Source organism: Salvelinus fontinalis, chromosome 17 (assembly GCF_029448725.1).
Source record: "Salvelinus fontinalis isolate EN_2023a chromosome 17, ASM2944872v1, whole genome shotgun sequence".
NCBI classification, from domain to species: Eukaryota; Metazoa; Chordata; class Actinopteri; order Salmoniformes; family Salmonidae; genus Salvelinus; species Salvelinus fontinalis.
In genome coordinates, this window is record NC_074681.1 from 28,287,053 (window position 1) to 28,302,167 (window position 15,115).

At 38.6% G+C, this 15,115-nt stretch overlaps 2 protein-coding genes across 2 annotated transcripts in view; both read right to left on the minus strand.

Moving 5' to 3' along the window:
- LOC129814106 (beta-1,4-galactosyltransferase 2-like) overlaps positions 1-4,035 on the minus strand; it is a 136,944-nt gene extending 132,909 nt beyond the window's left edge. The window contains exon 1 of the mRNA XM_055866910.1: positions 3,504-4,035. Coding sequence (XP_055722885.1) covers positions 3,504-3,560 — 57 coding nt within the window. The 5' untranslated portion in view covers positions 3,561-4,035. The remainder of the gene's footprint in view (positions 1-3,503) is intronic.
- A 635-nt stretch (positions 4,036-4,670) lies between these two features.
- On the minus strand, positions 4,671-14,249 carry LOC129814108 (V-type proton ATPase 21 kDa proteolipid subunit c''). Its single transcript, XM_055866913.1, has 8 exons — positions 13,964-14,249; positions 13,157-13,205; positions 12,887-12,970; positions 12,212-12,289; positions 8,352-8,421; positions 7,401-7,452; positions 6,937-7,127; positions 4,671-6,791 (listed from the first exon to the last, which is right to left on the minus strand). The coding sequence occupies exons 1-8, from the start codon at positions 14,028-14,030 to the stop codon at positions 6,765-6,767; spliced, it is 618 nt and encodes a 205-aa protein (XP_055722888.1). The 5' UTR covers positions 14,031-14,249; the 3' UTR covers positions 4,671-6,764.
- Positions 14,250-15,115: the final 866 nt, after the last annotated feature.

Consider the following 15,115-nt stretch of genomic DNA (forward strand, 5'->3'; position numbering starts at 1 on the left):
ATGCATTGTGAATGATAAGAGATTTAAAATTGGGACTGTTGCCATCAGACTGAATAGGTTAATGAGTACTCACGTAAACAACGTGGTGGTGTTGCCCTACAAAAAATAAATGAGTTACATATGAGGAGCTAAAATGATTAGAGAGCAAACGATTTGAGAGCAAACGTGAGGGCAAGTTCCAGGATCATAAATAGTATTGGAGTGTTGGCAGCCTACAGCTTACCTTTTTTACAGGGAGCCCGTGTACACTTAAATTGATAAATGTAGGCGCACACAAAGACATTTTGGACCACAATGAAAAATATTTGAGGTAACAAGACGTTTTCTTTGTAGTAGTGGTGCAAGTATGACGGTCATGAATAGTGGGGCAAGTGGGGCTCCCGAGTGGCGCAGCGGTCTAAGGCACTGCATCTCAGTGCTAGAGGTGACACTACAGACCCTGGTTCAATCCTGGGCCGTATCACAACTGGCTGTGATTGAGAGTCCCATATGGTGGCACACAAATGGCCCAGCGTCGTTTGGGATAGGCAGGCATTGTAAAATAAGAATTTGTTCTTATTGTAAAATAACAATTTGTGCTCAGTGTATTCTCCATAGCACTTAGGGGCTGCGGTGAAGTAATCATTGCAAAAATTATGATATGGGTGATTTTTTTTGTTGTAGGCACACTGATGCTCCTACATTTTGAATCCAGGTCACACAGCAACATATTTTGGTGCATATGCATGTAAAATGGTAGCACTGTAGAGCCCTGCCACATTGCTAGAGTGCACAAACTAAAATCAAGTAGTTCTCAACATATTATTCCTGAATAGTTTGTGATCAGGCGGGATATAATTAGCATGAGACTTCAGTGGATGATCTTCAGTGGATCATCCATGATCAGTTTGGCCCTACAAACCCTATCACTTCAATGCACAAAATGACACAGTGGGTAAATGTTACATGGACAACTAAGATGAGGAACAATTGCAATGATGTGACATCCAGATTCTGATCAAGAGATAGTGATATCTATCGGCCTATAATTTCAGCATATTCAGCAAACAATGTTACATCTATATGGTTACATATACAGTACCAATAAAAAGTTTGGACACACCTACTCATTCAAGGGTTATTCTTTATTTGTACTATTTTCTACATTGTTTAATAATAGTGAAGACATCAAAACTATGAAATAACATATATGGAATCATGTAGTAACCAAAACAATTTTAAACAAATCAAAATATATTTTATGTTTTAGATTCTTAAAAGTAGCCACCCTTTGTCGTGATGACATCTTGCATATTATTGGCATTCTCTCAACCAGCTTCATGAGGAATGTTTTTCCAACAGTCTGAAGGAGTTCCCACATATTCTGAGCACTTGTTGGCTGCTTTTCCTTCATTCTGCGGTCCAACTCATCCGAAATCATCTCAATTGGGTTGAGGTCGGGTGATTGTGGAGGCCAGGTCATCGGATGCAGCACTCCATCACTCTCCTTCTTGGTCAAATAGCCCTTACAGAGCCTGGAGGTGTGTTTTGGGTCAATGTCCTGTTGAAAAACAAATGATAGTCCCACCACGCGCAAACCAGATGGGATGGCGTATCGCTGCTGAATGCTATGGTAGCCATGCTGGTTAGGTGTGCCTTGAATTCTAAATAAATCACTGACAGTGTCACGAGCAAAGCACCACCAGTCTAATGTCCATTGCTCGTGTTTCTTGGCCGAAGCAAGTCTCTTCTTCGTATTGCTATCCTTAGTAGTGATTTCTTTGCAGCAATTCGACCATGAAGGCCTGATTCACATAGTCTCCTCTGAACAGTTGATGTTAAAATGTGTCTGTTACTTTAACTCTGTGACGCATTTATTTGGCCTGCAATCTGAGGTGCAGTTAACTCTAATGAACGTATCCTCTGCAGCAGAGGTAACTCTGGGTCTTCATTTCCTGTGGCGGTCCTCATGAGAGCCAGTTTCATCAGCTTGATGTTTTTTGTGACTGCACTCAAAGTTCTTGAAATTTTCCAGATTGACTGACCTTCATGTCTTTGAGTAATGATGGACTGTCGTTTATCTTTTCTTATTTGAGCTGTTCTTGCCATAATATGGACCTGGTCTTTTACCAAATAAGGCTATCTTCTGTATAACACCCCTACCTTGTTACAACACAACTGATTGCCTCAAACGCAATAAGAAGGAAAGAAATTCAAAAAATGTACTTTTAACAAGGCATACCTGTTAATTGAAATGCATTCCAGGTGACTACCTCATGAAGCTGGTTGAGAGAATGCCAAGAGTGTGCAAAGCTGTCATCAAGGCAAAGGGTGGCAACTTTGAAGAATCTCAAATATAAAATATATTTTGATTTGTTTAACACTTTCTTGGTTACTACATGATTCCACATGGTTACTACATGATTCCATGTGTGTTATTTCATAGTTTTGATGTCTTCACTATTATTCTACAATGTAGAAAATAGTAAAAATAACCCTTGAATGAGTAGATGTGTCCAAATTTTTTGACAGGTTCTGTACACACACTATAGCCTATCTACACAATTATCATTTCAGCTACATCTTCTTATAACTACACTGAACTAAAATATTAATGCAACATGCCACAATTTCAAACATTTTACTGAATTACATGTATAAGGAAATCAGTCAATTTAAATGAATTCATTAGGCCCTAGTCTATGGATTTCACATGACTGGGAATACAGATATGCATCTGTTGGTCACAGATACTTTAAAAACAATGGGCCTCATAATGAGCCTCAGGATCTTATCACAGTATTTCTATGCATTCAAATTGCCAATCGATAAAATGCAATTGTGTTCGTTGTCCGTAGCTTATGCCTGCCCATACCATAAACCTAACACCACCATGCAGTCTGTTCACAACACAATTAACATTAAATTAGGGCAACAGCTCTGGTGGTCATTCCTGCAGTCAACATGTCAATTGCACGCTCCCTCAAAACTTGAGACAGCTGTGGCATAGTGTTGTGTGACAAAAGTTGTGAGTGGCCTTTTATTGTCCCCAGCACAAGGTGCACCTGTGTAATGATCATGCTGTTTTATCAGATTCTTGACATGGCACACCTGTCAGGTAGATGGATTATATTGGCAAAGGAGAAATGCTCACTAACATGCGTTTATATTTTTGTTCAGTGTTGATACCTGTGGACAGCGCAGGATGGATCTTTCCATCGCTGCTTCCAAGGACCGTTCTGCTTATTGAAATAATGTTGTTGAACGTGTGGGTCTCTTGAAAAAAAGGACGTTGCAAATGCATGTAGAATCACGGGTCTAGGATGCTTAATTAAGCAAAATGTGCATGACACCAAAGCAAATTGTATAACAAAAACATCAATAACCACAATTAAACATATAAATGTTGATAAATGGAGATGTTTGGGATAATAAAGAAGAATCAAAATGGCAGGCTAAATCAAAAAATACAAGGTAAACAAAAGAACGAAATGTAATGAACAAATGAAATAGAATAGTCTTACCTTGAGGTGGCAAGCAATCCTCCTCTCTTCTATGAATGCATTTCCTTTTTGTTGCATCAAGCTTTTATATGAAATCTGTAAATGTCATTAAAAAAAAACTAAAATAACAAAAAGCCCTCACAAAAAATGCACGTAATAAAGCATGGAGCCCGTTTTATTTCTGATGATAAAATCGGTCATTTCATTTTTCGTGCAGATACTGTTAAAAACGTTTTGCCATATAAAAGACATGGCAGATATGAATGCCTCATTTTGTTTGATCATTTACGGAGGGCAATATGCCAAATATAGTGTAGTAAATCTTCTATCTTCATAATTCAGTCAATCCGTTAGGTTTGGTGTTGATATGAAGCAAAAAAGAGACTATAGCAGGTTCATCTCGCTCTCTTCAGTACGGAGTCTCAGTTGGTCCAAACTCTCGGGTATTCTGCCACCAGAGGGAGCTTATACTAGGTCCTATCAGCATTGCACATCTCTAGTAGTTTGCAGCTAAAAAGACAGGACTACAGTAAGTGTAATATCGACACTTTTGTGGGGTACAATTTGATGTCAATAAAAGTCAATTAATATAGCAAATGTTGCTGCCCCCACTTTTGTAAATGTAATTAAGCAATAAGGCAGAGGCATGAGGTGTGATAGGTCCCCAGTAAATGTGCAAATTATTTAATATATAGCGCCATCTATCGAAATTATAGAGTGGGACTGGGAGATAAGGAAGATCATTACAGAAACAACATTTTAAAAAACGACTTACATCCAGAAGAGGATGGGTCATACCGCTGAGCCAGGTTCCTCTAAGATTTTTTTTTTTTAGGGAGTTTTTCTTGGACACTGATTTCACCTCAGCTTGCTCTGAGGTCTAAGCCAGGCTGCCCTACCAAGCAAAAAGGCAGTAACTGCTCATTTGGTCAAAAAAAGAGTTAATGCCATTTTTGATACATGAAATACATGCTTAATCATGGGGACAAGTATCCTGCCTCTATTGTATTTTCTTTTGGAGAAAATGGGGGTCATGCTGTGAAACCAAGGTAAATAAAAGCCATTTTTCTCAGTTCCACACTATGAGCAGTTAGTGCCTTTTTGCTTGGTAGGGCAGCAGGTATCTCTAAAGCACTTTGTGTCAACAGCTGACGCGAAAAGCTTCATAAAATACATTTGATTGAACGGTCAGTTTGGTGTATTTTATTCTTTCAAGAACAATTAAGTCAAGAGGACCCACTTTTACACATGACAAAACAATGGCTTCACCACAACATATTAAACACAGTCACTAAAGCCAGAGGCATGGTCTAGAGATCTTCATTTACATGAGGAATGACACACCACTACAGTACAGGTGGCCAACCAAGGACCTAGTCTCTCAAAGTAAGACATGAGCATTCACGGCCCTCTCTCAAGCAGCATACTTTGAAACCAACAACAGTTGGGACTTACAGTCCAAATGTTATCCATTGAAGTAAAATGCTTCAGTACCGAGGCTCTCCAGGACCAGGATGGCCACCCCTGTATTACACCAAAGGTCACTAAGGAATGTTCAAAAGTAAGGAATGAACACCACTGAATCATTTAAATAAAATGGTTGGTAAGGAGAGGATGGGGACTCAGTGTGAGCCCTCCATAAGTGCATCTCAAATGGCACCCTATGTCCTATATATAGTGCACTATTGATGACCGGTCCTGGTCAACAGTAGTGCACTATATATAGCAAATAGTGCTCTAGTCAAACTTAGAGCACTGTGTAGGGAATAGAGTGACATTTGGGACCAACAGTCACAGCAAGTTGGATGTTATGAATATTAAAATGGATGCCAGTTTATGACAATAGACACAATGATTGTATTTAACATTTAAGGGCTCAATCTAAAAGTCGTAAAATCAGTAGCACTGGTGGACATAGATGTTGCAGCTAATTCATTAAATACATTTTTTTTTAAACAAAAGCACGACTAAGAAAAAGGCCAACCGGTCTGAAGAAGTTCTTATCGATGTTTTGCTCGAGTACCATCTCTCCAAAATAATACATGTCAGCCCATTCACAAGACAAGGAGCTTGGCGTATTCAAGCTCAAAGTTACACAAAAATAGAGGAAAGCAGAATAATGTACAAGGGTAAATGGTCTTGAAGAAAACCGCTAAATTTCTCACTCTCCACAGATAGTTAACAGGGGGTTACAGACCTATCTAAGAAAGAAAGAACAAAAAAAATAGATGGTCACTTAAAATCATATACATGTATATTCAGCCACAGCTCATTCAATGTGGACAAAGACCACTTGCATCAACAACAACAAAAAATCTGACAACCCAAGCTAAGGTACATGGAATGGTAAACAGCCTCAGGTCACAAAACAACAGACCCTTTATATACACACACAAATGTACTATTCTCATTTTTAACCAATCAGAACCGAAGAGTGCCAACCAAAATGGTATGCATACATCCACACAAATAAAAAGAATGACAGCTGACTAATGTAAAACAACCAACAATTACCATTTCAGAGTAATATCTCTTTAGGTCACCTTTGTATCAATACATTTTGATTCATTTAGTGTTACTATAGTACTGGTTACTTACACCAGTCATTGATAAATATATAGTAACTGAAACTAGTGAAAAACATTATGGATTACATTAGTCATAGATATAATTTGCTTTGTTATACCATGACTTTTGCATACAAACATTTCAATACTTCAAAACAATTTTTATTTTTAACAGGCATTTATCACAATTCCATGTAATGAACAGAACAGCTCTTCACGGATTTGCGATGGCTCATGAAACTCTAACTTCCTTCAAACTGAACACAGATTCCAGAAAAGTTTCTGACTCTGGGGAAGTAGACAGGGCCTCATTGCCAAAATATGGCTTTAAAGAAATCCAATAAAATAAAATGTCCCTACTACTACTACTGACTGTAATAGATTTGGTACAACAGTAAAAGTATGTAGGGAATGCCAAGAGGTTTGCTAGAGATTAATTACTTTTTTCCTACAACTGCGGTAATACGAACATGAATTTTATTCAAAAGGGATAGGATTTTGTCTTAAACACCTGCAGTTTAATCTAACCTTTCGGTTGCATTCCTTTAAGACAAAATGGTGCAAATATGTCACTCTTCAGCAAATGGTTAAAAACAATCGCAGACAAAAAAGACATTTCAATAATTTACTATGTATTTACACAATCCATCTGCTTCTCCAGCTTTGTCTTCCATTGATCTTGTCATCGTGATCTTATGTCTTGCGGATACATCTTCTAGTCACCCATTTTTACTTTCGATGTCTACAAGAAAATACATATATTTGATTATGTAATAAGAAAAACAATAAGAAGCAAACCTATATTCAGTTCATGCAATCAGCTACAGAATGATTACGTATTTCAACCAATCAAAGGATGAAAACTGTGGCAAAAGAATGTCAGTTACCTGCAAGATGGCTACAATCACTCCAAATAGCCCAATCGCACTGCCGAAGATTTCCACAATAAGGATTTTGACGAAGAGGCTGCCGTTCTGGGCATCAGCCAGGGCGGCTCCACTCCCAACGATGCCAACACAGATGCCGCAGAAGAGGTTGGAGAAGCCCACAGTAAGACCAGCACCAAACATGGAGTAGCCTGTCAGGAAAGAACACAATCAGTACAGTCTTTACTTTATAGCCTGAAATTGTATTTTATCATTTGAGCTATTGACGCCAAAGGCAAAATGTGCCTACTTTACATCTAATGTTGAGCCTGCCTTTATATCATTGGACATTAAGAGCGCGTCCGACTTCCAATCAACAACTAGCCTGAGTGTCAGTCTGTTAGTGCCATCATGCCAACTCCTTGTCACTCATGGTCATGCCAAACAGGCTAATTAACACCCAATGTCAGCAATTATCTTCTTACCTGCTTGGTAGTTCCTTGCCCCAATGGTCTCTGGTGTAGTGCCGCTAAAGCTCTATAAAGGGAAAGATGGTGTGTAAAGAAATAGAATGTCTCTAATAAAATTGGAGCCGTCTACTACAGTATCATACATCAGTAAGCCTGAAGAAAGATTCAAGGCCGTTCTCCAAGAAGGCCCTTCCTGAGGCTACGGCTAGTTACCACAGGTTCAGTCCTTAATGGTACCCTATTTCCTATTCATTGCACTACTTCTGACCAAAAGGAGTACACTATATAGGGAATAGGGTGCCATTTGGAATAAAGACATCTTAATACTATATCACCATAGTCATAGTGATAAGGACTTTACAACACTGCTTATTAATTAAGTAAAAATATATTAAAGTACTACTTAAGTCATTTTTGGGGGGTATCTGTACTTTACAATTTCTCTATTTGACAACTTTTACTTCACTACATTCTTAAAGAAAATAAATGTACTTTTTACTCCATACATTTTCCCTGACACCCAAAAGTACTCTTTACATCCTGAATGCTGAGCACGACAGAAAATGGTCCAATTCACACACTCAAGAGAACAAGCCTGGTCATCCCTACTGCCTCTGATCTGGCGGACTCACTAAACACATGCTTTGTAAATTATGTCTGAGTGTTGGAGCGTGCCCCTGGCTATCTGTACATATTAAAAACAAGACAATTATACCATCTGGTTCTCTTACAATTGATAAGTGAAAATATTTTTGCAATTACATTTACTTTTGATATTTAAGTATATTTAAAACGAAATACCTTAAGATTTTACTCAAGCAGTATTTTACTGGGTGACTTTCACTTGAGTCATTTTCTATTAAGGAATATTTACTTTTACTCAAGTATGACAATTGGGTACTTTTTCCCACCACTGTTAAAGGACACAAAATGATTATCATATCATAAGCCACCTCTCATGCTTACCTCAGCCATGTTACTTATCACGATTGCCATGATGATCCCATATATAGCTACGGCCTCGCAGAAGATAATGCTGTGGACAGGACGAGACAGCAAAAGCATTTAACACAAAACATTGATGGGAAAGACTGTGGTCTTATCAATACAAAACATACAGTTGAAGTCGGAAGTTAACATACACCTTAGCCAAATACATTTAAACTCAGTTTCACAATTCCTGACATTTAATCTGGGTAAAAATTCCCTGTCTTACGTCAGTTAGGATCACCACTTTATTTTAAGAATGTAAAATGTCAGAATAATAGAGAGAATTATTTATTTCAGCTTTTATTTATTTCTTTCATCACATTCCCAGTGGGTCAGAAGTTTACATACACTCAATTAGTATTTGGTAGCATTGCCTTTAAATTGTTTAACTTGGGTCAAACGTTGCGGGTAGACTTCCACAAGCTTCACACAATAAGTTGGGTGAATTTTGGCCCATTCCTTCTGACAGAGCTGGCGTAACTGAGTTAGGTTTGTAGGCCTCCTTGCTGGCACACACCTTTTCTGTTCTGTCCACAAATTTACTTTAGGATTGAGGTCAGGGCTTTGTGATAGCCACTAATACCTTGACTTTGTTGTCCTTAAGGCATTTTGACAACTATGGAAGTATGCTTGGGGTCATTGTCCATTTGGAAGACCCATTTGCGACCAACCTTTAACTTCCTGACTGATGTCTTGAGATGTTGCTTCAATACATTCACATAATTTTCCTCCTCATGATGCCATCTATTTTGTGAAGTGCACCAGTCCCTCCTGCAGCAAAGCACCCCCACAACATGATGCTGCCACCCCCATGCTTCACGGTTGGGATGGTGTTCTTTGGCTTGCAAGCCTCCGCATTTTTCCTCCAAACATAACAATGATCATTATGGCCAAACAGTTCCATTTGTTTCATCAGAACAGAGGACATTTCACCAAAGAGTATGATCTTTGACCCCATGTGCAGTTGAAAACCGTAGTCTGGCTTTTTTTAATGGTGGTTTTGGAGCAGTGGCTTCTTCCTTGCTGAGTGGCATTTCAGGTTATGTCGATATAGGACTCATTTTACTGTGGATATAGACACTTTTGTACCCGTTTCCTCCAGCATCTTCACAAGGTCCTTTGCTGTTCTAGGATTGATTTGCACTTTTCGCACCAAAGTACATTCATCTCTAGGAGACAGAACGCGTCTCCTTCCTGAGCGGTATGATGGCTGCGTAGTCCCATGGTGTTTATACTTGTGTACTATTGTATGTACAGATGAACATGGTACCTTCAGGCGTTTGGAAATTGCTCCCAAGGATGAACCAGACTTGTGGTCTACAATTTTTTTTCTGAGGTATTGGCTGATTTCTTTTGATTTTCCCATGATGTCAAGCAAAGAGGCACAGAGTTTGAAGGTAGGCCTTGAAATACATCCACAGGTACACCTCCGATTGCCTCAAATTATGTCAATTAGTCGATCAGAAGCTTCTAAAGCCATGACAATTTTCTGGAATTTTCCAAGTTGTTTAAAGGCACAGTCAACTTAGTGGATGTAAACTTCTGACCCACTGGAATTATGATACAGTGAATTATAAGTGAAAAAATCTGTCTGTAAACAATTGTTGGAAAAATTACTTGTGTCATGCTTGCCAAAACTATAGTTTGATAACAAGAAATTTGTAGAGTGGTTGAAAACGAGTTTTAATGACTCCAACCTAAGTGTATGTAAACTTCCAACTTCAACATACATACATAAAATGTAGAATAATAGTGAAGACATCAAAACTGAAATAACATATGGAATCATGTAGTAAAAAAATAAATAAAAGTAAAACAAATCAAAATATATTTGAGATTCTTCAAAGTAGCCATCCGTTACCTTCATGACAGCTTTGCCCACTCTTGGCATTCTCTCAACCAGGATCACCTGGAATGCTTTACCAACAGTCTTGAAGGAGTTCCCACACATGCTGAGCACTTGTTCCTTCACTCTGCGGTCCAACTCATCCCAAACCATCTCAATTTGGTTGAGGTTGGGTGATTGTGGAGGCCAACTCATCTGATGCAGTACTTCATCACTCTCCTTCTTAGTCAAATAGCCCTTACACAGCCTGGAGGTGTGTTGGGTCATTGTCCCATTAAAAAAGAAATTATATTCCCACTAAGCGTAAACCAGATGGGATGGTGTATCGCTGCAGAATTCTGTGGTAGCCATACAGGTTAAGTGTGCCATGAATTCGAAATAAATCATTGACAGTGTGACCATCAAGGCACCCCCACACCTTCATGCTTCACGGTGGGAACAACACATGCAGAGATCATCCGTAGACCTACTCTGTGTCTCACAAAGACACAGCGGTAGGAATTAAAACTCTCAAATTTGGACACATCAGACCAAAGGACAGATTTCGACCAGTCTAATGTCCATTGCTCATGTTTCTTGGCCCAAGCAAGTCTCTTCTTCTTACTAGAGTCCTTTAGTAGTTTCCTTGCAGCAATTTGACCATGAAGGCCTGATTCACACAGTCTCCTCTGAGGCATTGATCAAATCCAATGTCACATTCACCGAATACAACAGGTGTAGGTAGACCTTACAGTGAAATGCTTACTTAATACAAGCCCTTAATTAACCAACAAAGCAGTTTAAAAAATAAACGAGATGTAAAAAATATACCCCCCCCCCAAAAAAAATAAGGGAACAAAGTAACAAATCATTAAAAGAGCAGCAGTAAAATAACAATAACGAGGCTATATAAAGAGGGTACAGGTACAGAGTCAATGTGTGGGGGTACCGGTTAGTCGAGGTTGAGATGTCTGTTACTTGAACTCTGAAGCTTTTATTTGAGCTGCAATTTGAGGCTGGTAACTCTAACCTATTCTCTGTACCAGAGGTAACTCTGGGTCTTCCTTTCCTGTGGCGGTGCTCATGAAAGCCAGTTTCATCATAGCGCTTGATGGTTTTTGCGACAGCACTTGAAGAAACTTTCAAAGACCTTGAAATTTTCCAGATTGACTGACCTTCTTGTCTTAAATTAATGATGGACTGTCGTTTCTCTATGCTTGTTTGAGCTGTTCTTGCCATAATATGGACTTCGTCTTTAACCAAATAGGGCTATCTTCTGTATACCACCCCTACCTTGTCACATCACAATTAACAGGCTCAAAAGCATTAAGGAAAGAAATTCCACAAATTAACTTGACATGGCACACCTGTTAATTGAAATGCATTCCAGATGACTACCTCATGACGCTGGTTGAGAGAATGCAAAGTGTGCAAAGCTGTCATCAAGGCAAAGGGTGTCTACTTTGAAGAATTTGTTTATCACTTTTGTGGAGACTACATAATTCCATATTTTTTATTTTAACCTTTATTTAACTAGGCAAGTCAGTTAAGAACAAATTCTTATTTTACAATGACGGCCTACACCAGCCAAACCCTCCCCTAACCCGGATGACGCTGGGCCAATTGTGCGCCGCCCTATGGGACTCCCGATCACGGCCGGTTGTGATACAGCCCGGGATCGAATCAGGGTCTGTAGTGATGCCCCTAGAACTGAGATGTAGAGCCCTAAACTGCTGCGCCACTCGGGGATCATGTGTAATTTCATAGTTTTGATGTCTTCACTATTATTCTACAATGTAGAAGATAGTAAAAAATAAATAAAAACCCTGTAATGAATAGGTGTCCCCAAACTTTTGAATGTATATATACACAGTACGCAAATACAGACAAAAATTAAGCCTAGATTTTGACTAGAAAGCATTTTTAAATGGTGATTTTAGTCCAGGGGTAAACTTAATCTGGGACCGAGAAACCGGCCCATAATGACACATTTTCACTTTGAATATCTTACCTGACCAAATTCTTTGTTTTAATCCGTGGTGCTTTTACACCACCTCCTATGATGCTGGAACCTGTGATGTAAATGCCCCTGTAAAACAAGGAGGACAAAATTCATTATGAACATAAAACTAGGTTTGGATGATACCTGGGGGACCTCTTCTACAATATGTTACTCCAAATATTGCAATATGCGATATAATCGTTTTGCGCTGTTAATGACTAGATAATTCCAGACTGTGTAATTTAAATTTATTTTCAATATTATAGTCGCATTCTCACTTAATAATCTTAGTTTGGTGAAAAACTAAGGCTTAGTTAATTAAATGTAGACATCATTTAACATATTGATACCGCCTAACTAATAAAACTGCACAGTTTTGATTTGTAAAGTTCAAGTAGAGTATAGTCTATCACATCACAATATATTGTCAATGTCAAATCAAGATATTTGATTTAATCACAAAAATCAGACCAACCCGACAAAGCAGAACATAAAAACAGTGATACACTAAAATAATACTCCTGCCATCCAGGAGTAGTAATTTAGCCTGCATGAAATAGGAAAGAGGATGGGGACAATACACTAGTTGCTATTTGAATTTTCAAATCTAATTTCAGAACTTCCCTATTCATATTGGACAATCTCTTCTGATGCAACACTCAGAGGGAAATTAAGAATACTCACCAAGCTGCTCCGACAACAGAGAGCGAGATGGCCAAGCCAATCCCAAGGTTTGCCCACATAAAGGGCGACGTTTCTGTCAAGAACCTGAGGGAGAGAGTACCATTTTACCATGAAAATCAAACATTCTAAGCATTAGTCTAGGTCAAGACTTCTAAAATACCACCTGACTGGAATTCTATTAGTAATCAGCACCAGACTCAGAATTGTTGCCTATATTCTTATGCCTATGATATATCCGACTGTTCTAAGACAAGAGACTGTCATACTAACCATGCCACATCAAAGCGGAATCCAAGATCGAAGATTGTGTAGCAGATACCTGAAAAATATCACCAACGCAGAAAAAAAGTGGAAACGTTTTCATGAGTTTATGCATGTGTGTGTGTACACTGTATGTAGATGTATGTGTGTTTCTGTACAGTACATGCAATGTCAAGCCACTGAGATACAGAACCAAATTGTGCCCGAGAAATTATGAAATGTCAGAAGGTAAGTGTGATAACTCACACGAGAAGTGCTTAGGTTCCTATTTTTCTGACTGTAGAAACTAAGCTAGCGTGATTTATTTAGCTATGTTGTGGTATATACGTTTTCTATAGTAAATTTATGCTGTTAGTGCAGGGCCTTATACTATACAGTCGAACATTAGTTAGTTAATCGCTTGCTAGCTAACGTTAACTAGTTAGCAAGCAAGCTACGTTACTTCCTGTAAGCATTGTCAAATTCTTACAAACAAATGGCTAAACAAGTTTTTGGACGGCAGTGCCACAAGCGTAAATAACAACATTCAATACAAGGAAGCTAGAAAGCTAAATAACTAGGAATCCTGAAACATTATGACATATGTGAACAAGCCATCACATCACTGCAGAGACAATTTATCTACTACTAACTAGTAGCGCAGCGGGATAACGTCACGTTAGTTAGCAAGTCAGCACAGGTCCTGTCAAGCAAAAACATTCACAATCAATAAATACAAACGAGTGCTTTTTTAATTAAATAAAGTATATTTTTTGCCAACATCATTAACTAACTAAACCCATTACATTAGCTAGCAAATATACAACGGTTTCTTACCGACGATGAGAATAGTACTCCAGAAGGCCAAAGTGACCCCGGTGTAGAGAATGGCGTGTCCGTTCATGATCCACTCAATCACCCAAACCGCGATATTTTACGGGCAATCTTACAACACTAGCTTCAGGTTGGTGTTTACAATTGACTCCAAACGGTCTGAATAATATAAATAATGTTAATCACCCCCGAAATCGTTCAATTGGAGAAGAAAAATCGAACCATCAAAAAGGGGAAGGAATGCAGTCAGCTGATCGAGCTTGACTTGAGCATGTGACTGTGATAACAAACGTCATTCTACTTCCTGTTTTCCAACGCCGCGGGAGCTTCAGAGCAGCCTCCGCTGGCCCATGTCTAGAAGGGATATCGATTTTGTCAAATTAATTAATTAAATGTTATTTTCGTGTCAAATCGCCAATTCGCAACCCACCCCTTATGGGATTAATTGACACATAAACAAACATTACAATAATTCACTATGGTAATTAAATGCTAATTCTTATTCCGGTGTTCTCTGCATTGCATAAAGAGTGAACAAAATTATAATTAATAGTAAATAAGGTTATCCAAACAATAATTACGTCCCTAGAGCAGTAAAATAATATACATACATATATATAGTGGGGAGAACAAGTATTTGATACACTGCCGATTTTGCAGGTTTTCCTACTTACAAAGCATGTAGAGGTCTGTAATTTCTATCATAGGTACACTTCAACTGTGAGACGGAATCTAAAAATAAAAAAAATCCAGAAAAGCACATTGTATGATTTTTAAGTAATTCATTTGCATTTTATTGCATGACATAAGTATTTGATCACCTACCAACCAGTAAGAATTCCGGCTTTCTTTAAGAAGCCCTCCTGTTCTCCACTCATTACCTGTATTAACTGCACCTGTTTGAACTCGTTACCTGTATAAAAGACACCTGTCTACACACTCAATCAAACAGACTCCAACCTCTCCACAATAGCCAAGACCAGAGAGCTGTGTAAGGACATCAGGGATAAAATTGTAGACCTGCACAAGGCTGGGATGGGCTACAGGACAATAGGCAAGTAGCTTGGTGAGAATGCAACAACTGTTGGCGCAATTATTAGAAAATGGAAGAAGTTCAAGATGACGGTCAGTCACCCTATGTCTGGGGCTCCATGC